This window comes from Eurypyga helias, unplaced genomic scaffold (genome assembly GCF_000690775.1).
Source record: "Eurypyga helias isolate BGI_N326 unplaced genomic scaffold, ASM69077v1 scaffold4734, whole genome shotgun sequence".
In the NCBI taxonomy this organism is placed as follows: Eukaryota; Metazoa; Chordata; class Aves; order Eurypygiformes; family Eurypygidae; genus Eurypyga; species Eurypyga helias.
In genome coordinates, this window is record NW_010244220.1 from 1 (window position 1) to 21150 (window position 21150).

The window sequence follows — 21150 nt, forward strand, 5'->3', positions numbered from 1 at the left end:
TGAAGTGGTGATTAACCTGTGTTTGTTGTGGTCGTACCAGTGCAGCATCGGTGTGTACATTCATCTCTCGGTTTCTACCTCAGCCTTCCTGAATCGTGGAGGAAAACGTGGAAGCAGTTTGGTATTGGTACGGTCACGTATACACCTTGCTCTTGCAGAGCTGCTGAATGATTGCTAAACCTGCTGTGCTTCATGAAGTTTTGCTTGCCTGGCAGTGCGGTTTTAAGGCCCAGTAGGTATTTTTGAGGTGTCACCTTGTTCCTGTCCACAGCTGCAATCTGCACATCCTGTATATCTCTGAAAACATGTTGATAGGCAAACATCTTGAATGTCACTTACTTGAATAATTTTTTTCTCTCTTTAGATGACAATCAAAACAAAACCAGTGAAAAGAAAGAGAAAAAAATGGTTTCTCAGAAACCCCATGGTACCATAGAATATACGGTAAGTATTGGTGTGTGCTTAGTTCATGTCTGCTGTTTGAAAGTGGAGGTTGTTAAGGTCAAGAGGGAGCCAGTGGCACGAAACTGGAAGCACTAAGAGAATACTGGCTGCAGTTTATACCTATCTCAATAGGGATTGCCCCAAATACCGTTGAGGGGGGGACTAAGGCTCATTCCTGAACCCTTGTTCAACCCAGGTCCTCTGCCTCTTCTCGCAGTTGCCAGTCCTATTTTTACTTCTGCACTCTGGCTCATTAGAGCAGTCGGTTTGGTTACTCTGAAAAATACTTCCATACCGCAGTGTTTCTTAGGTCATCAAGTGGTTGGCCTGTGTCGAGACCTCTTTCTCTAAGCTGGAGCAGGGTGGCAGTGTGCTACTGCAACAGCTCAAGGGACTGGCTCTGCCCAGAAAGTGTGTGAGCCAACCAGGTCCCTGAGTGGGGACTGCACCCACCCCATCACACAAGGCGACTGTGGAAGGCAAGTGGCCCAGCTGGGAGCAACACAAATGCCTGACGTTGCTGCAACTGCTGACAGTGTAATGAGTTTTCCAGTGTGTGTCCTTCCCCCACTTGCCAGACCAATTCTAGATAAAGTGGTGCTGCCATGAAGTTTTATGGGAAAAGGGGAGGGACATCTGTAACATCTCTCCACTTCATCTACTGCATAGTACCAGAGAATTTTTTGTAATCGGTACTGGCTTATCACGTAAGCTGTTCAACAGGAGGTGTGTTGAGTTCATCAGATCTGTTCCCTGCAAAACAGTCTATTGTTGGTTTTAGTTCAGCTGGTGTGCTGAATGTGTTCAATATGGTATCTTAAGGTTTAACTCTTTCTTCAGGCTGGAAATCAGGACACCATAAACAGCATAGCATTGAAGTTTAACATCACCCCAAACAAGCTTGTGGAGCTCAATAAGCTTTTCACGCATACAATTGTGCCAGGCCAGGTAAACTTTTTTTTTTTTAAAAAATACCTGAAACCTGATTATTTACTATGTATTTAAAAGCTTTTTACTTCTTTCACATATCTTTTAGGTAATTGGATACAGGGATAATGGACAATAATTGAAATCCCTCAAAGGGGAACTCACTAGACCATTGCCTAGAGTTGAGGGAGCGAGCTTTGTAATTGCCGAGCTTTATAATTGCCATATCTGACTTCTGTTATTTATTTACTGTCACTAAAGCTTAAAGATGACTCTGAAGCTCAAGAGTGTAATGCAGCTGTTGCAAGAGACTTGAATTCTTGAACAGCCTAGATAAATGCTATATATAATACATTAAAGAATTAGAGAGTGAGGTACCATAATTGAAATGGTTCTTTGCCATTATGTTGGGGATGAGTCAGCCTCCTGTAAGATGAGAAATAAATGAAGATAGGCTGTTGTGGGGAGAGTCAGTTAATGGAAGTGCAACTGTGAAGGCTAACATCTGATTCATGAAGAGCAGATCTCTGCTTTTGCTTCACAAACAGAAGAGATTGAAGTGTCCTGATTTGCAGAGGAGGAAACTGAGGCACAAATATGGTGAGATTTGCCCAAGAATACCCAGCACACAATAGCTGGGATAACCCAAATGGTGCTGCAAAACAAGATGTAGAGGTAGACTCTAATTAATTAGACCTGCATGTGTCCTGCCATCACCATCTATAAGAATAAGTAGATGTTAAGGAGTGTGTTGCAATCACGAGTGAAAAATATTGGGTTGTCTTTCTAGCAGAATCTAGTTTTGTAGGGAATAACTTTTTAAAGCTTGTGTCTAAATGTTTTGACATTTATGTTCGTACTTAGATTCTCTTTGTGCCAGAAACAAGTGCTGCGAGGCTGTCTTCTTTCAGTCCTGGTGCTCCTGTTTCTCCTTCATCATCTGATGCTGAGTATGATAAACTCCCTGTAAGTCAAACACTGGTTCACTGGTCTTATGCTCACAAAATAATTTCGGATTCTGAAGCTGAGATTGAGCTTGTACATAGTAGGGTGTTTTTTGAGGTTACAGTTCAGACCTTGTGTGTAATGTTGTTAGTATTAAGTAACATTGATTTTAATTTGCTGTACTACAAAATTTACCATCTCTTTAAAATATTCCAAACTGAGGAATTTCTGTCCAAGCATAGAAACCCAGTACATGTTCAGTTGGACCCAGAGTCTATCAGAGCAATGGAAAATGGTGTAGAGTATCATTTTTAAAAAACAGAAAGTTACATATGAGGAATTATTTAGTGTTTGACCCTGGAGATTTCTATGCTGCTCTGCAGTCCACAGCCTTGATCCTGCACTGGGATCCTTGAGTATGGAGGCTGTTAGTTTAGTCTGAGCACTCAGTTTCTTTCTAGTTGAATGTATTATGGTGGTGCCCATATATAGACTTGTCTTACGTAGACAAGGCTGTTGGTTTTAATCTTTGAGAAGGGCCTTGGCATAGCTGATCTTTCATTTTCCCTAGAAGGGTGATTGGCCATGATGATTTCAGCTAGTAATTTTAGGCAGTTTAGCTGTCTATCTTCTGATGTTAAAACAATTGGGTATTTCAAATCCAGAACTAATGAAAAGGAAGATGGAGAGATGCTTACAGTGAATAACTGTGTTTAACCTCAGTCTCATGCCTCTGTGCCACCTGCATGGAGAATTGCACCAGTTCTCTGTGTGCAGAGGTCTTCGGCGCAGATAAGGTGGCAGGACTGGCTCTCTCTTAATGAGAGTACTTCATTGAAATTCGGTGAGCTGACTTGCCTTGGCATTTTTTAATTTCTTGCCTGTTACCTGTCTGGAGGTGTTTTTGTAATTTTTCGAGGTTTTTCCTTCTGTAAAGGATACTGCGTGAAGTGTATGTACATACATACGTACGTGTACACATGACCACCGCTGTTCTTCCTTTAGCAAAAGGAAAATGGTTGGTTGAACCTGGACTTCTGGTTGCTCAAAATCTAAAAGTATATGATTCTGGTGCTGTTGCTCTGCACTGAACTTTTTCTTTTTTAAGGATGCTGATTTGGCGAGAAAGGCCTTCAAACCAGTTGAGAGAGTCCTGTCCTCTACTTCAGAAGAGGATGAGCCTGTGGTTGTTAAATTTTTAAAAATGAATTGTCGTTACTTCACAGATGGTAAGGTAGGTGGAACCTGGCTTTTGGGCATTGTTTGAGATTCTTTAAAAGAAAAATCTGTTTGGATAAGTGAGGGATGAGTACTGGGGGAGTCAAACGTACTTGATGTTTGTGAAGAATGTAAATGTTATGGTGGCTTTATCTACCACTGCTGTGTTTACTGGGACCATGGTAATATGCTGTGGCATTTTGTTTTTGTCAGTTGTTTTATCTGTTATGATACATGCTTTATAAAAGAACAGGCCTTCTACCCATCTTCATTCCCTTACCATCTCTTACCAGAATTAGCTGTTTGAGAGTATATTGCTAGATCCACAAAGAAAACTGCACTTTAGAGTTATGATGTGTCAGGATTAGTTGTCCAGTTCCACCAAATTGTGCAACAGCTTTATAAAATGAGCACACGACTATCTATTTCATTTACGACTTTAAGCTAAATTTTAACTGTTTCCAAATATGACCATATTGCTTCTGTGCTTGCTAATGAATGTCATGCATACCCCACTGAAAAGATAAATATTGCACGATACGACCTTTTCTTTCTTTTGCTTGCAAGTGTTCTTGTAACATACATGTTTCCACTGGGACTGCAAGCAGCTGGTTTACAAGCAAAGGCATAACACTTGGGCAGTATTTCAACCATCTTTTTCTTCTGAAGGGAGCAGGGCACAGTTGTCTTGAACTGTCTAGTTTGATACATCTACTGTTGTTGACTCTGTTTTCAGTTAGACATCTGCATGTTTGGGTTTTCAAGTTCTCTGGAATTTATAACACTGGAGTTGCTAACCATTCTAGCTTAAACAGATCTTTTCCTTAGTCCTGACTTTTGAAAGATGGATGTGTTTACACCTACAGTTTTTGGATTCTGTTCACATCGAGTGGATGTAGACTGCATTTAACCACTCTGCAATTTGTCAGTCTGCTATTTTGTAGAAAGTAGTAGAGGGCTACTCGATGCCTCGCATGTAAACTAGGGCAATACTGTCGCTTTATTATGTGATGCTGGCTAGGTGTAGAGGATACAGATTGTCAGGATACAGGTTGGCTGCAGCACCGAAAAAGTAATTTGCAGTCAGAACAATCAAAAGTGGGATGGCTTCTTTGGCAGTGTAGCTAAAATCCCTTGTTGCCTTGCTTCCTGCAGTGGCTGGGTTAGGAAATACAGCCTGCTGATACATTGCCCTTCTGGCTAAATAGAGTTACATACCTGTGGGAGAAGCCCAAACACAAACCAAGCGTGTGTACGTGAGTCATACAGGAAAAGCAAATGGGAAGGAAATATGGATTTTGATTTACAACGGAGCGGGTGCACATGTACTCACTTGCCATTGCCAAGACATCAGCTTAGCATCTATCTGATTTAAAAAAAAAAAAAAAAAAGCCAAGCTAAGCTTGTTTTGGTCCCTTTACCTGCCTATTTGTTAGCCTTCCTTGGCTTGTGTTGCAGATGATCTTGGATAATGAGTCATATCTACCATGTAGGTCATTCCTGTAGATGTGTGGCTCCTGTTTGTCAGATGTCATGATTTATGCCCAACTTTTGAGTTGGTCTGGTGAATTCTGTAGCTTGTCTGGAAGAGAGGGTGCAGGAGCAAGGCATTGGAAATCTCCTTTTCTTAAACCTCAAAAAACGGTCAGTTGCCATAGGCTGAATGTTGAATAATGGCTCATGCAGTCTGTTATTAAATCTGTGGCTGGGGCGCATTTTGAAGACTTAAAAGCATCGTCTGCTGTGCAAAATATGCTTGGATTAGTGGTAGAAGCTGCTTCTAAACTGGGGAGAGCTGTTTCATATCAGGTCCCTATATATATGTGTTTTGCATGTGCCTCTTGGAGAATATATCAAGGGGACCTGTAATGTAGCTTAGCGTAGTAACCTTGACATTTCCATGAGTAAGACTGCCTTCAGGTGTGCTGGTTGCATATAAATTCATGTATCATATGATGGTGACTACCTCTAGAATGAAATGTGGTAGTGTTTTTGGTTTGGGGTTTTTCTTGTTTGTTTGTTTGTTTTTAAATTCACTGACATATTTTGTCAGGAATTCGATTAACAATCTGTGGTTCTAGCTTGTAGCAGCCAGCACTGAAAGTTGAATAGTTCAAGTGTTCTTCCTTATTAGCCAAGAATTGGGTGTTGCTAAATAATCTTTTTCTTTACTATCCTTACAGTGTCTGACTTAAAAAATTCTTTTTTTAAAAAAAGGCAAAAAACTCCAAAACCACAAAAAGAAACAACAATATCAAAACCCCCAACCACAAAATTGTTTTGTTAGCCAGCATTGCATGAACGGGATATAAAGAGGCAGAAGAGAGGTTTTTCTTTTTAGGCTAGTAGCCTAAAATCCAGTACCAAATGATAAGTGAATTACTAGTAATGTGCTAACTCTTCCTTTTCCTATTTTAGGGTGTAGTTGGAGGAGTCATGATAGTAACGCCAAACAACATCATGTTTGACCCGCATAAGTCAGATCCTCTGGTAATTGAGAACGGCTGTGAAGAGTACGGGCTGATATGCCCCATGGAGGAGGTTGTCTCCATAGCTCTCTACAATGACATCTCGCACATGAAGATTAAAGATGCATTGCCCTCGTAAGGAGTGTTCTTCCCTGAACTTACGTTTACAGATTTTCAGTAAGGGTCATGGAAACGGGGTGTGTGTGTGTGTGAGTGAAAGGGTGGAGTTTGATGCAGCAGAATAAAACAAACCAGGGGAGGAAAATGCCAGCAAAGGAATGATTCACTTGTGTTGTTCTTCGGCTTTCTTTTTAGAATACTTCAGTGGCAGTAAAGAGAAATGGGTCATGAATATGAGAACCAAAGTGCTGAGGAGACCAGTAAAAACCAGTAATTAAAATTGGTGGCATGCCATGGTTGGGCTTTTGCATGCTTGGGTTATGTCAGTGAAAGTGAAGAGGGTTAGATTTGCATCATTTGTTTTATTACCAGGACTGTTCTGAGAGGAGTATTTAAAACTTTAGAATATGACAGCACCTTAACTGCCATCTTCAGGACTTGGAGAAATACACATCTGTGGAATCCTTCCACTTCAGAACCAGGAGTGCACTGATAGTTAGAATTTTTAATACCTAACAGACTTTTTGGGGTGGGTTACTTTCATTTATGCGCATCTGGACACTGCTTATGTATTTCTTCTATGCAAGGTTTCATCTTTGTAGGCAACACTTGTTTGATCAGTGGAATTCATCTACTTCCCTCCATTATCTCACTTCAAGCAAAACTTTCCAGATAGTTGCTTTATGCACATTACTAGATTATCTAGTAACTTCTTAGTAACTTTTAAGTGATGAGAATCTTGGTATTCTCTTTCACATCAGACTTGTTAGCAGTAGTGAAGAGCTTAGGTTGTATGCTGTTAAGTTTTTAAGAATCTTTCATTTGGAAATATTTTATGATTGTCCTGCTTTAAAAAGAAATATTTGGGGAAGTCTGCATTCAAACAGTACACTTGAGTAATGGGGAGAAAAATAAAAGGTGAAAACTCCAACTGCCTTCCCTGTTACTGTTTTTGCAGCAAACATGTTCAGACAGGGATATGGCTCTCCGATTTGCTTTCTTCTCAAAAATACATTTCTACTGACTAGGGAAGCATGGATCATTGTAGAGGTTGATTCATTGTCAGGTGTGGGAAATAACAATATTAATACGGTGTGAATGAAATTCCTAAAGCTAAATACATGTTCTGCGGTTTTTTTGGTTACTGAATTTCCAATGACTTGCACGTTGTTATTATGTGTGTACCATTTCTTCACCCATGTGGCATATTCTGCCAAGTGGTTTGCTCATTTTATTTCAGTATTATCCTTTCTGCACTTCTTCCCCCCTCCCCCCCCCTTTTTTTTTTTAATTCACTTATTTCCACTGTTGTACATTTATTTTGGAGAAAGTAATTTTTTGTTGAGTTTCAGAGCTTAAGTTAGTATATTATTTTTTTCTTTTCCGTTTTTTTTCTGTTTCCATTTTGCTTTTAACATCCTATGTACATCCATCATTTTCCCTGACAGTGACATACCAAAGGATCTTTGTCCTCTGTACAGGCCAGGAGAATGGGAAGACCTATCCTCTGAGAAAGATATCAATCCTTTCAGCAAATTCAAATCCCTTAGCAAGGAAAAGAGGCAGCAGAATGGGGATCCATCCATCGCTGTGGGTGCCAAACAGATAAAGCCTTCAGATAAGGAAAAGTCTGCTGATTTTGAAGTTCTTCAGTCGCCTGAGAGTACAGGCACATTCAAATCAAAGCCACTGGAGTTTCCCAACAACATCACTGCCACTGAACATTTGGAAAAGTTTGCTGCGGATCCATGTGCCAAGGAGCCTTCTAGGGATAAAAATGCATCAGACGTCAAAACCAAAGAAAAATCCCTTTTGGGAGAAAAAGAGGATGACTTCATTGAGCTGGAAAAGTCGTCATCTCATATGGATAGAGGGTTGGACAGGAAAATCTCAGTAATGGAAGGCTTGCTGGCTGACCCCAGGGAGTTGGGGAGAACTAAGCAGCAGGTAACCAAACCCACTACAGAAGTCCAGGAGCACTTGACAGTTGATTCCTTGGAAAAAAAGGAAAGTGTTGAACCTAAAGCTGACTTAGACTTAGAGCTGTGTGAAAAGCAAGATGTTATTCCAGAAGTAAACAAATGTGTCAGTTCCCCAACAGGTAAGGTGGAGACTGCACTGGACACTAAGAAAGAGCTAGAGAAAGATAAACTTATTGAATTTTACCTCAATAAAGATGGGAATGGGTCTCAGTCATCTGAAGACTTACACAAGGCTGAAATCCAGAAAGGTGAAAACAATAAAGCAGTTGGCATAGACCTTACACTTAGCTGTTCAAAGTCCCGAGCTAATGAAGTCCATACAGTTAAAAGTATGGAGCTTGATTCCTGCTATTCATTAGAAATCAGCTCAGCAGCAGCAGCAGAGGAAAAGGATCTGAAAGAGTCTGTGGACTCTTCATTAGTACCAGCTATAGACAAGACCTGCCAAGAAACACAGTTAGACAATCAATCAGAAATCAGACTGTGGCTGCTGCAGAAAATTCAAGTGCCAATTGAAGGTAGGTCTCTGGTTATCCTTGTTTCCTCTGAGACTTGGACAGCATTATGACGGTAACCTTTGGGTTGATAGCCTTCTGCTCTAAACTTCTTCTTTCTGTAATACATGGTCTTTTTCTTTTGTGTATTATATTTTTATATTATCTGCTATGTAGAATTAAGAAATACCTTCAAATTCCCTAAGCTTCTAATTTGATAAGTAGCTCGTGTGCACTTTCTGTATTCAGTTATCACTGTTTATGTAATCTTCACCTCTGTTTACTGGCTTTAATGACAATGAAATGTCATCCAGTTGCAGTATTGACAGGATCACTTCATGGCCTAGGAATTGTCACTCCGTATTGGTAACTTTTGTTGCTTCAGTAAGTCTGTCTGTGTATTTCTGGTAGTGTCCAACATAGTAGTGCATTGCTGTAATGGGGGGTACCAAAGTATTCTTGACGGTATTTGCATCTGTTTAGTGTCTTTCATGCTATGGAAACCCTTAAATAAGAGATAAAAAGGATTAAAGAGAGAGTCTTACTGACTGATCATTTTTGTCCTGATTGGGTGCTGGGTTATCGTAAGCAAAATTCAGGCTGTTGCTGAAAAGCATATGAAAAATCGAAATTTCCGTGTCAGTAGCGTACAGATATATTCCTGTTCCCACTGTAGCCCAGTGCCTCTAAGCACTGCTCCCTCCTGGAGTGCTGATGCTACCAGTAGTTCAGTGAACCAGTGGACGTAGCCTCGATTCCTATCAGGTGGTGGGGATGATTAGCATGGGCGTCCTTATTTTAAAAACAGTTGTACCTAAAATGGTTTTTCCGTTCTTTTGGAAAGTTTTACAACTTGCTAGTTGTATTTGGTGATCATTCTCACTGGGAGAGGAAAAGAAATGGTTGTATGCGTACTCCTAAAATGAATGAGGCAACTGCAGTGTGATCAAGGATGTAGCAACCTTTTTGTTACACTAAAAAGTTTCATAAGCAACTTTCTTGTCGCACTAGCAATTTAATGAACCTAGGCTGCTCTTATGCTTGACCCTGCCTTGTGCAAACAAGGTGTCTGTATGGCTGGCTGACTGTCAGAGGTGAGGAACTGAGAGGTGGGGGTGCGTGTGTCTGTGTGTGTGTGCAGCTGCCCATCGAATGGGTGGGTTTCCTGGACCCAGTCACACACCGTCCCCTTTAATTGCCTGCGTTGTGTTGCAGTTTGCATCCAGCCTGATCATCTTACTGCTTTGTTTCACAGGGCTGTTGCGTACAGCTGGGAGGGGATACAGGCTGTGACGAAGTGGGAATAAGTGGCCATGATTTAGGATGAACAGTGATTTATTAAACCAGTTTTGCTATTGAATGACATGCCAGGTTTAATTCTGTGCCTCTGAGTATTCCTTTGCACAAATTATTAATCTTTGTGTTAGTGTTTTGTCAGCTGTGGTATTTGTACTTCACTGTAAGCAGTCCCTTTCTTTTGTCTCTCATTCAGATATGCTTCCTTCAAAAGAGGAGAAGAGCAAGACTCCTCCAATGTTTCTGTGCATTAAAGTAGGCAAGCCCATGAGAAAGTCCTTTGCGTCTCAGAGCACCACCATGTCTCAACAGTACAGTAAAAAGATAAAGCAGCCGGAGTACTGGTTTGCTGTTCCTCGGGAAAGGTAATCTGCAGTGTGTAGCACAAAACCACATTTCTCTCCTAGGTTTTTTAAATGTGTCGTGCTTTCTAGAGTTGAATCTGACTTCCTCTGCGCGGTCCAAGGGGTGAAATGCAGCAAGGATCCTGAAATGAGGAGAGGGGTGCCTTGTTTCATTCAATGCCAGAGGGATAAAGCAGTGGTTGTTGCTGGTCTAATACGGCTCCCGGTGGGAAGGAAGAAAGGATCAGGTGCCACTTGGAAGATGAAAAGAGGGATGTGTGTGCAGCTAAGATAAAAACACTGGGGGATGATCTGGGTTTTGGCTGTATTGTAGGATGTGATGGAAGAGGGGAGCAGTGGCAAGAGAGGTAAGGAGTCCATTAAGGTGCCAGTGCTAAAAAATGGGTATTTCATGTGAGGAAAGGGGATGATGTGGAAAAGGGAGATGCTCCTAACTGAATGGGTGTGGCTGTTTTGGCCTTCAGGCCCACAGAAAATTCACTTCCTTCATGATAAAGTCCATTAAAATGTTTGATGTGGCTGGGGGGGTGTGTGTGTATGTGTGTGTATGCATAAATAGTGCTATAGCAGAAACAATAACAAAAGTCCTGTGATTTTCCACATAAAGCACCCAAGAATTTTCACGGGCTGAGAGGAATCAAATCCCTGATCCTTCTTTTGCTAGAAGGCAGCTAAAGCAACTCTCCAGTCTCTTGATAAACCAAATTAGGGAAATCAGTGATGACTATTCTGGTGAAGTGTCATACCAGGAAGGAAGAATCTGATCAATCTCAGAGATGTCTCTAAGATGTGGGATTTTTTTTTCCTCCTTTTTTCAAATTATTTCTTGAGAATATTTAATTTTATTTTCAAATTTATAGCATGTGTGTTGATTTAAGTGTTAATTTTTTATATTTTAGAAACGAGTGTTTTGTGCGGACCAGTAGTGGGGAAGTTGCTGCTCCAGGGGAGGAGGGGGAGAGGTTTAATCTAGCTGGAATGTGGCCATCCAGAGTGTAGATGAAGATAGCATTTGGTTTGCTTGCAGTCTGCTGAACCTGGTCATTTGGATCCTCCAGATTGCAAAAGGGCGGGTGCAGAAGAGTCGAGGTTGAAGCGTGAGTAAATACTTCAAGGAGTTGGAGTGATGCTGTAATATAACACAAGGCCACTTACTGCTTTGGGGATAGTGTATCTAATGTTGAATAAAGAAAAACTGAGGTCGTCTCTGATCATTGCTCTGTGCAACAGGTAAATCCATTAAGCTTCTTACCACAAACTTGGAAAACAGCTTCTTTACTTATCATTTTATGAGCAGAAATTTTCTGATTAGTGATTGGACCTAATCCATATCTAAACTGAAGTGTTGACAACTGGTTTATGCTTAAGTTTTTAGAATGAGGAAAAAGTAGTTTCTGCAGTGACCTGCTGCAGCAGTACTTGGCTGCGCTGGCTGATGGGCCAGATCTTTGCTCTCCGAGCTGCTGTTCAGATCTTGATCAAAGTTAGCGGTGAATGTAGTATAAGGTAGGGATGTTTTGGTGCTATCCATACATGCCAATTTTAACACCATAGCGGTGCGTAAAAGATCATGTAGAACTTGGGGCAAAAATTAAATGAGACCCACTCCTTTGTATTAATGCAAGACATGGCTTTGCCTACTGAGTCAGTGTTTGCTCCAAACTCTTGGATGCCTTCCCAAAGCAAAATGCATTGTTTCCTACCTGCTGGTAAAATTCTTGCTCCAGTATTGCATAGCATATCATTGTCAGTGTTGCATCTTGAGTGTGCCATGGATAGTAGGACATTTGGGAGAGCTTTGCAACATATTTTTGATACAGTATATCAAAATAATTTACTAAGTTGAAAAACATTCAAAATGCAATGTATATCTGTGTATTAAAATATGAGGAATACTTCTTGATAAGGCAGCATCAATAAAACACTTTTTCTGTCCAATGCAGTCATAGTCGCTTGTGCAGCATCTTAATGTTTCGTTGCAATGAAAACCAAAAAACCGAATTGGATTGGATTATAGACCCTCATGTCTATAATCCCCATGTAAATTAAATCTTCCTCCCGTTTCCATTTAATTGCATTTTTCCATTACCTCTTAGTGTTTGCTATTAAAACAGCCTCTGTCGTCAGTTCTGAACATGGCTTCGTTTTCAGCCTGGACCCCATAACCTGCTGCTCCCAGAAAATCTGCTCTTCCATCTCAGACTGCGGTGGCTTTCCCAGCCTTGACAGGCTGCAGGGCACCTGCAGACGGGACATGCTCGCCTTTTCAAACTTTTCCCTTTTTTTTTTTTCTTTAATGGAAGCTTCTGGAAACATTAATACAGAGGGAAAACTGTTAGTCCTGATACTCTTCCTGAAGGCAGTTAATGAGTTTTAAGTCTCATCAGCCTTTTGCAGCTGTTCTAGGTCTTCTCTCTTCCTACGTGGCTTCCCAGGCGCTGAGCGTGTCTTGGCGTGTGTCGCCCCGTGGCCTGCACGGCACGGACGAGTTAATCAGTGACTCTGGGGCGGCACCGTGCTGCACCCTGGCGGGATGGACGTCTCAGGTTGCCTTATATACAGATCACTCAGTCTCGGGCAGCTTCTTGTTGGGGTCAGCTGAGCCCATGATTCTGGGCACTGACAGGGAGATTGATTCTTTGGCTGGGAAGTCTTGCAATGGGCATAGCTTACAGCATTAGGGGGTAAGTCTGTGCATGCTTTTACTATGTGGATTAAGGATATTTAAATGGCATGTTGGTTTTCCACCCCAGCGCGTTTTGAGTAATAGGTCAGTAATTCTGTCCCTCACAGACTTCTTCAAGGTCTTGCAGAGGAAAACGCCTTTTACTGGGACAGAGTAATGCAAAATTTCTTCGTTTATAAACATGTGTCCTAATAAATAACTTCCTCATTTTAGCAGTGACTAGATCCTCAGTCAAGAAGTAAATTTCACTGATTAGCTATAATACGAGTTTGGCAGACAGGTTTGGTTTATGAATGTATACTTTGCATTGAGGTTGATATAAAAGACATGGCAGTGAGATCATGCTGCTGAGAGGGTATGTGCTTTTTTTTGAAGTTTCTTTTGTGAAAAAAGACAGATTTTTGAGGAGGAGAAGTAGCAGGGATGGAGCCTTGCTTCTCTTTTTTACCGTCCTGCCCTGTTGGTGTTTTTTTGTTTGGTTACTCTGGAAGAACTTGCAGCACGACTAGGTGGGGTCAGTACCTATGTGACGCTTCTGTGCACTTTGCATAAAGGGACAGTGAGTGAGGTGGTGCTGGTGCTGAAGGATCATTCTGCCATGCTCCTGCTAATGGAATGGACTGGGTGGCATAAAGCTTAGATTTAGACTCCTTTTGAATTAGCTTGGCAAAAATAGAGTACTCCTAGATTCCTGATAAATAAGATATCAAACTATACAGATGGAACCTATGAAAACCTCTGTATAGGTTAGTATCTTTTAATGAGGGCTTATATAAGCTCATGTAAGCATACAAGGGCTTACCATATCTAAGCCCTCATAAGATTCAGGAAGGAGCATCATCTAGTCAGGCATGTTTATAGCAAAGTCGTAGGACTCATGAATTAATTCCTGTTTCTAAGCCAAGAGCTGTGCTTGGACTTAAAGCCCTTATACATGTATCACAGATGCACAAACCCTCCCCTGCTGCCCAAACACACAGATTTGGAAGTAGCCCTCTCCCATATCTGACTGACATGAAGACACTAATTTAGGGAAAACTGGTTTGCCTCTGCCCTCAAAGAAGTCAGATATAGTTGCCGTATCAACAGAAATGGTGGTGATGGGTATGTCAGTTCAGGACCTCCTAAATTTAAGTACAGCTCTTAGAAGGAAAATCACTCATGATTCCCCCTCAAGAATCAACTGTAACTTGACAAGTTGTCTGGTGTGTTTTATTGATAATTGCTGTTACTCTTTTTCAGTGCACTATGTACCTACTTTAATTTCTCTGGTTCTGGTCCCTGGTTGTGGCTATATTGGTATTACCAGGAATCAGTTCCTCTTAATGTTGGCTATCACAGAGTATCGCTCCTGTAAGCTGAATAACTTCTGCCTGTGGCTGCATGGCAGTTGGTTTTGCATCTTGAGCTGCGACTCTGGAGCATGACTCGGGAATGGTGCGCCAGAGATGCGCAGGGTATTCCGGCATGGGTCACCAAAATGTCGGAGACCAAACTAAACACAGTTTCATTCCTTCTGCTGAATGTTACTTTCTTGGTACCTTCAGGGATCACACTGAGTACTGTCATCAGCGTACTTGTGCAGAGCTCTTGGTCCAAAATTCAGGGTTGATGTCTCAGGTCTCTAGGACCCTCTGCCAAGGGCAAAGTGCCATCCTGCAAGCATGGCCTCTGCTCACTCTTCTTACGTGTGTGCTTCTTTGTTGGGATGCATTCACACACACAGCTGATTGTGCCCGGTTTACTAAGCAATGCAGTGGCATAATACTTCACCAGGGGTTTGTCTTACACTAGTTTTATCACTTTACTGTCATGATCTTTAAGTCATGTTCTGTACTCTCAAAAATTAGTTTTCTACTGAATTTATATCCTTCACCTTAAACTTTTATTTTTACATTAGTTTTGTGCACTCTGTGTTTCTCATTTTACGCTGCTGCTTCTTAAATCTGGATTGTCTGGATTTATTTAGTATCTGTCCACAGTAGAGGAAAACTTAGTTATGATAGTTTAGTTTAGATAAACTGAGCATGAACAGGTCCACGGGGCCTGACAGGACATACTGAGAAAGTTGGTTGATGTTATTGCAAGCCTGATTCCTGTCAACCTCTGAGAGGTTACGATCACTGGGAGGGGTCCTTAACAATAGGAAAGGCAAATGCTCCAACCATCTTAAGAAAAATTGAGGAGGATCTGTGGGAGCGCAGGGCAGTTAACTTCACCTCAGTCCCTCGGATGATTATGAAGTGCATCCTCATGGGTACCATTTACAGGCACATGGAGGGCACAAAGTGATCAGGAACAGCTGTTGTACAACTTACCAAGGGCAAATTATTTTTATAACAATGAGGAAACTTTTCTGTCTAAGGCGGCTAGCTCTGTGACCAAGGAGAGAGCAAGGAATGTTGTCTTACCATGGCCTTAATGTTTTGGGTTTGCCTGGCAAGGTTTTGGTAGCAGGGGGGCTACAGGGGTGGCTTCTCTGAGAAGCTGCTGGAAGCCTCCCCTATGTCCAACAGAACCAGTGCCAGCTGGCTCCAAGACCAACATGCAGCTGGCCAAGGCCAAGCCCATCAGCAACAGTTGCAGTACCTCTAGGATAACATATTTAAGAAGGGGAAAAAAATGTAGAGAGAGAATTTGCAGCAGAGAGAGCAAGATGTGAGAGGAACAGCTCTGCAGACACTCAGGTCAGCAGGGAAGGAGGGGGTAGAGGTGCTCCAGGCACCGGAGCACAGACTCCCCAGCAGCCTGTTGTCTGAGGCCGTCTGTGCCCCTGCAGCCATGGAAGGTCGTGGGGGAGCAGAGATGCCCTCCCTGCAGCCTGGAGAGGACCCCAGACCACAGCAGGTGGATGCCCGAAGGATGCTGTGACCCTGTGGGAAGCCTATGCTGGAGCAGGCTCCTGGCAGGACCTCTGGCCGCATGGGGAGAGGAGCCCAGGCTGGAGCAGGTTTGCACTGCAATTCTGTGATGAGCGTGTGCTGCTCTCCTCCCCCCACCTGCATAAACGTGTTTACGAACTGGTCTTACTCAGGCAGCAGCAACCACTAGTTTTATTGTTCTTTTGCAGGGATTTGTAGGAATTAAGTAGTTGGCTTTCCAGACTAGGACTGCAGCACATAAAATAAACAACAATTAAGTTAAATGTCTTTTTCAATTGAAACCCACATCGTTTAGCAAAGAGATGATCATACTGCTCTTTCTGCAACCTCTGTGAGCAAGTGAAGAGGAACGGGACATACTGAGTGGGACCTATTGATGTGGGAAAACATCTGCAGTTAGAAGAAATGATCTTGGCTAAAATGAGATGATATGGCTTTTGGAAGTGTCTTCCATAGTTCACTATTTTGTACCTATGCAGACTTGTAAGCAATTACATGGCTTCTCACAGAGAAGAAGGGGACAACACTTGGCAGTGGTAGTGTGACCCTCTCCTAGCCTTTTACAGGCAGGTAGTGCAGAGGACTGTCCTGAGGACTGATGGTTTGCACAGTACTACTGTGACCTCTTGTGTGTGTGTTGCTGCAGAGGAACAAAGAACAGCTAAAATATTTATTTTGATATCAGATTAGCTACCTCACTTGTTCTTGATGAAGGGAGGCTGCTGATGCATAAGCAACTAGTGTTGTGTGTTGTTTGTAAATTTAGGACAGTTATACTAGAGCTGTATTTGGTTGTATCTTAGAAATGTTTCACAGATACAGTTCTTGTTTGATAACAAAAATGGAAATTCAGCTAGGTCATTTGCTAGCCATGCACCACAGAAGCATTTGTGAATGTGCAAAGGAAGAGAGAAAAAAATGATGGCAAGGCAAATTTGTTCCATTTTCATGGTTAGAATGACATTTCAGTGATGCAGCAAATTCAGTCCTTTATTCTTTCTTAGGATAGTGGAAATTGGACCAAAATTTCTTGAGGGTTTTGGTAGGGGTTTTGGTAGCGAGAAAGAGGCTACAGGGGTGGCTCCTGTGAGAAGCTGCTAGAAGCTTCCCTGGCTCCAAGTCAGACCTGCCTCTGGCCATGGCTGAGTCAGTCAGCAATTGTGGCAGCGCCTCTGGGACAGGGTATTTAAGAGGGGGTAGAAACCTGCTGCAGACCCTGCTGTGGGAGAGAGGAGTGCGATGTGAGCGAGACAACAGGGCAGGCACCCAGGTCAGTGCAGAAAAGTGTGAGGAGGTGGCTGGAGCAGAGGTTCCCCTGCAGCCTGTGGTGAGAGGGCAGGATGTGCCCTGCAGCCATGGAGGGTCATGGGCGAGCAGGGACCCCCCTGCAGCTGGGGGAAGACCCCATGCCGGAGCAGGTAATTGCTCCCAAAGAAGCTCCTGGCTCCACGGGAAGCCTGTGCAGGAGCAGACTGCTCCTCAAGGACTGCACCCTGTGGAAGGGAGCTACTCTGTAGCAGTTCATGATAACTGCAGCCCTTGGGAAGGACTCATGTCAGAGAAGTTCCTGGAGGACTGTCTCCTCTGGGAGTGAGGAGCAAGGGCAGAGGGTGAAGATCCTTCCTCCCCAAGGAGGAAGGAGCGGCAGAGACAGCGTATGATGGACTGACCACAACCCCCATTCCTCGTCCTCCTGTGATGCTGGTGGGGAGGAGGTAGAGAAATGGGGAGCAAAGCTGAGCCCAGGAAGAAGGGAGGGGTGGGGGGAGGTGTTTTTTAAGATGTGGGTTTGTGTGTGTCATTGTCCTACTCTGATTTGACTGGTAACAAATGAAACTGATTTTTCTTCCCCAAGTCAAGTCTGTTTTGCTTGTGATCATAACAGGCGAGTGATCCCTCCCTGTCCTGGTCTCAGCCCATGAGCCTTTCCTGATATTTTCTCCTCCCCATCCCACCAGGGAAGGAGTGAGCAAGTGGCCACATAGTGCTTAGCTTCTGGCTGGGCCTAAATCACAACAAGGTCAAACTAAATAATTGAAGTGAGTTTTTAAGGGAATTAATTTTTGTGAGCATGATCCAATACCAAGCAATTTGTCACCTTAATATGAATTGTGTGGGACTGGGCAAACCACTTAGTTTTTCCATGATGCTTTGGCTGCGTGTATAGCAAAGGGAGGAAAGGAAGTATGGTGGGGACAGAAAGCAGAGAGACCTTGAAGTGCTTAAAGCTGCCAGGTGGAAGGAACTGTTGCCTTGTGTGGTACGTCAGGGTTGGAAGTACAGGGGTTATCCTGTTTGTATGGCTGTCCCTTCTTTGTCATGGGGCAAAACCTCTGTACTACATGACAGTGCTGCGTTTGTGGACCAGTACGATGGTTGTCTCCTCCTCTTCTTTTTTGCAGGGTGGATCACTTGTACACATTTTTTGTTCAGTGGTCACCAGAAATATATGGGAAAGATGCCAAAGAGCAAGGTTTTGTTGTGGTAGAAAAGGAGGAGCTTGACATGATAGACAACTTCTTCAGTGAGCCCACTACTAAAAGCTGGGAGGTGAGTGCTTTCTTTCCTTGTATGAAGCATGTGCATATCAGGTGTGGATCCCCTGCTGAGAATCTCAGCACTTGCTCTTCTGATCATTTTTATGGTGTTCTTTGTAATGCTTGCTGCTGAATGTAGAAGTCTTCTCAAGGCTTGTATCTGTCTCACGAACGTAGTCATATTCCTTTAGTCCTCCTTTCTTCTCTCCTTGGAAGGAGCAGGCAAACAATTGGGAGCTCTGTGGTATGCGGCTAGCAGAGGTGGTGTAATTTTGTTTATGTGATGTTAGCCTTGTGCAAAGCCATACAAGTGTATGTTGTCAGCGTTGCTGAATTGGTATTGTGTTTATATGTTGCAAATAAAACCTCCAAAATGTATATGTACATGTAAACACCAAGAGACTCCTGCATGTTGGTTGAAACAGATTAGAATCATAGACGCATAGAATGGTTTGGGTTGGAAGGGACCTTAAAGACCATCTAGTTCCAACCCCTCTGCCATGGGCAGGGACACCTTCCACTAGACCAGGTTGCTCAAAGCCTCATCCAGCCTGGCCTTGAACACTTCCAGGGATGGGGCATCCACAGCTTCTCTGGGCAACCTGTTCCAGTGCTTCACCACCCATACAGTGAAGAACATCTTCCTGATATCTAATCTAAACCTCCCCACTTTCAATTTAAACCCGTTACCCCTCGTCCTGTCACTACAGGCCCTTGAAAAAAGGTTCATCACAGCTCCGTGTAGCCCCTTCAGGTACTGGAAAGCTGCAATGAGGTCTCCCCGGAGCCTTCTCTTCTCCAGGCTGAACAAGCTCAACTCTCTCAGCCTGTCCCCATAGCAGAGGTGCTCCAGCCCTCTGAGCATCTTCGTGGCCTCCTCTGGACTCGCTCCAAGTGGTCAATATCCTTCTGATATTGGGGGTTCCACAGCTGGACGCGGCACTCCAGGTGGGGGTCTCACAAGATGAATAGGTTTTAGACTGGGACTTTGGCTTTTTCATACGGGGGCTTTTGTAATTTGTTTTAACTACTTGGCATGCCGGTGTTTGTTACCTGTAGGTCTCTTGTTCATACGAAGCCTGGTTTCTAAGGGAAATAAGCTCGCACACATTCTCAGTGATATTTATGAATGCCGAAGCATTTGCTGTGCTAAGAATATGGGGGGGGGAGGAACCAACAAACCAAAACCACACACAGATAAATCCCTAAGTGGGAGATACCTTGATGGTGATTTAAAAGTGATCTGATTATTTGTCTTAAACTTTTTAAAAAAAATTCTACTGCGTTTTTTAAAAGCATTTATATCTTAAAAGTATGTTGTCCTTTCCGAAAAACGGAGCTGGTTGTGAGGCTTGTAACAGTTTTGTTGTTGCTTTGTGAACTACAATTTTTTTTTTAAAAGAAGTGTTTTCATTCCTTGTTTTGCTTAGAGTCCAGTGCAGTCATATATTGGTCTATATTTCACTGTTCAGTTGTTATTTGCATGCCATTTTCGTAAAAGGAAAATGAGGGAGGAGGGGCAGTGCATCGAAGAGCAGAGGTGGGGGAGATCTGGCTACACTGGGAGCTTTTTCTCTCATTGCTTTATTTAAATATATATTGGGAGAAGAATTAACTGGAATCTTCTTAAAGGTGTGTCTCTCTTATTAGTAATGTATTCAGGCTTTTCAAATTTAAAGTAGGTCTGCCAGGAAATCTCTATTGAGAAGTCCAAATTTGGGCATGAGTAATTTGAAAGTTTCACTTTCCCGTGTGGGGAAACAGAAAGTGTGATTGTACAGAAGCACTTAAGCAATTTTATCACAGCGTGCCATGGGCAGTAGCTGTCTGTCACACTTGTGGGAGAGAGCTCTTGCCACTGGAGTGGGGAAGTGTAGTGGATAGTGCAAAGTTAAACCTGGAGGTGATGAAAGGGAAACAAATGCCTTTGAATATTCGAATTATTTACTGTGCCAGGCCTGGCCAGGAGGAACCTTTCGTGGAGGTACGTTGAACTGTGTTCCTGTTTGAACAGCGTGGGTCTGATACAGCGCTTCTGTCCCAGGAAAAATGTATTCCATACTCTGATGGATTTTAATGGGGTGTTTCCTCATAGCTTGATTTCTCATCACGTGAAATCTGTAAAAGATTTTGTAGCTCCAGTTTCTGTAGCGGTTGATTCTTTTCCTCTGTTTCTGCTTTTACATGGTCTGATCTTGCAGATCCCATTTTTTTGCAGTTGTTGACTCTGAACTTCATTCAAACATGCTTCAGTCACAAGCTGAATAAGTATCTGTGCAGTGAAGAGCAGAGCTTGTCTGTCTTTGGAGTAACTTGCAGTTTACGGCTGTGTTAACAGACTTCTGTGGCTGCCTGTCTGTGAGTTGGGTTGCACTTTGTTACAGACACCTGCGGGTGGTTGATTTACTGTGATACTTCCCGTCGCCCTTCCTGGTCCTGGGGGGAGACTATTCCTAGAAAACAGTTTTTGAAAGAGGAGTTGGGTACTTTTGATATTTTAAAAAAAAGTAAAATAAGGACCTGGGACATGAGGAAGGAAGGAAAGCCATTCAGGATGTGGAAAAAGAAGAAGGATAAAGGCAGAAAATCCATTTTCCTTTAACAGTGTGTTGGATTTTTTTTTTTAAGTTGATCTTGATTTTGCAGTGCAAACCTTCCTTGAAATTGGTCATATGGGAAAAAAAAAAATTCTAGCCCAGCGTTCTCAGAAGACCCAGGACTAGATCCTGCTGAGCCTGGGCTGGAGGGGCAGGATGCCGCTGTATGGCTTTTCCAGTACCCCCAGC

General features: G+C 42.8%; 1 protein-coding gene across 3 annotated transcripts in view; it reads left to right on the top strand.

The window, feature by feature from the left end:
• Nucleotides 1-357: 357 nt before the first annotated feature.
• The window catches only part of NCOA7 (nuclear receptor coactivator 7), a 26576-nt gene continuing 5783 nt past the window's right edge, over nt 358-21150 (top strand). Inside the window, exons 1-8 of one of the 3 annotated variants that reach the window (XM_010149667.1) lie at nt 358-444; nt 1285-1392; nt 2236-2337; nt 3425-3550; nt 5953-6137; nt 7571-8622; nt 10091-10259; nt 18230-18377. In XM_010149667.1, coding sequence (XP_010147969.1) covers nt 406-444; nt 1285-1392; nt 2236-2337; nt 3425-3550; nt 5953-6137; nt 7571-8622; nt 10091-10259; nt 18230-18377 — 1929 coding nt within the window. In that variant the 5' untranslated portion in view covers nt 358-405. Of the gene's footprint in view, nt 445-1284; nt 1393-2235; nt 2338-3424; nt 3551-5952; nt 6138-7570; nt 8623-10090; nt 10260-18229; nt 18378-20270; nt 20349-21150 lie in introns of those variants that run through there. The other 2 variants (XM_010149668.1, XM_010149669.1) reach the window with 2 other exon arrangements.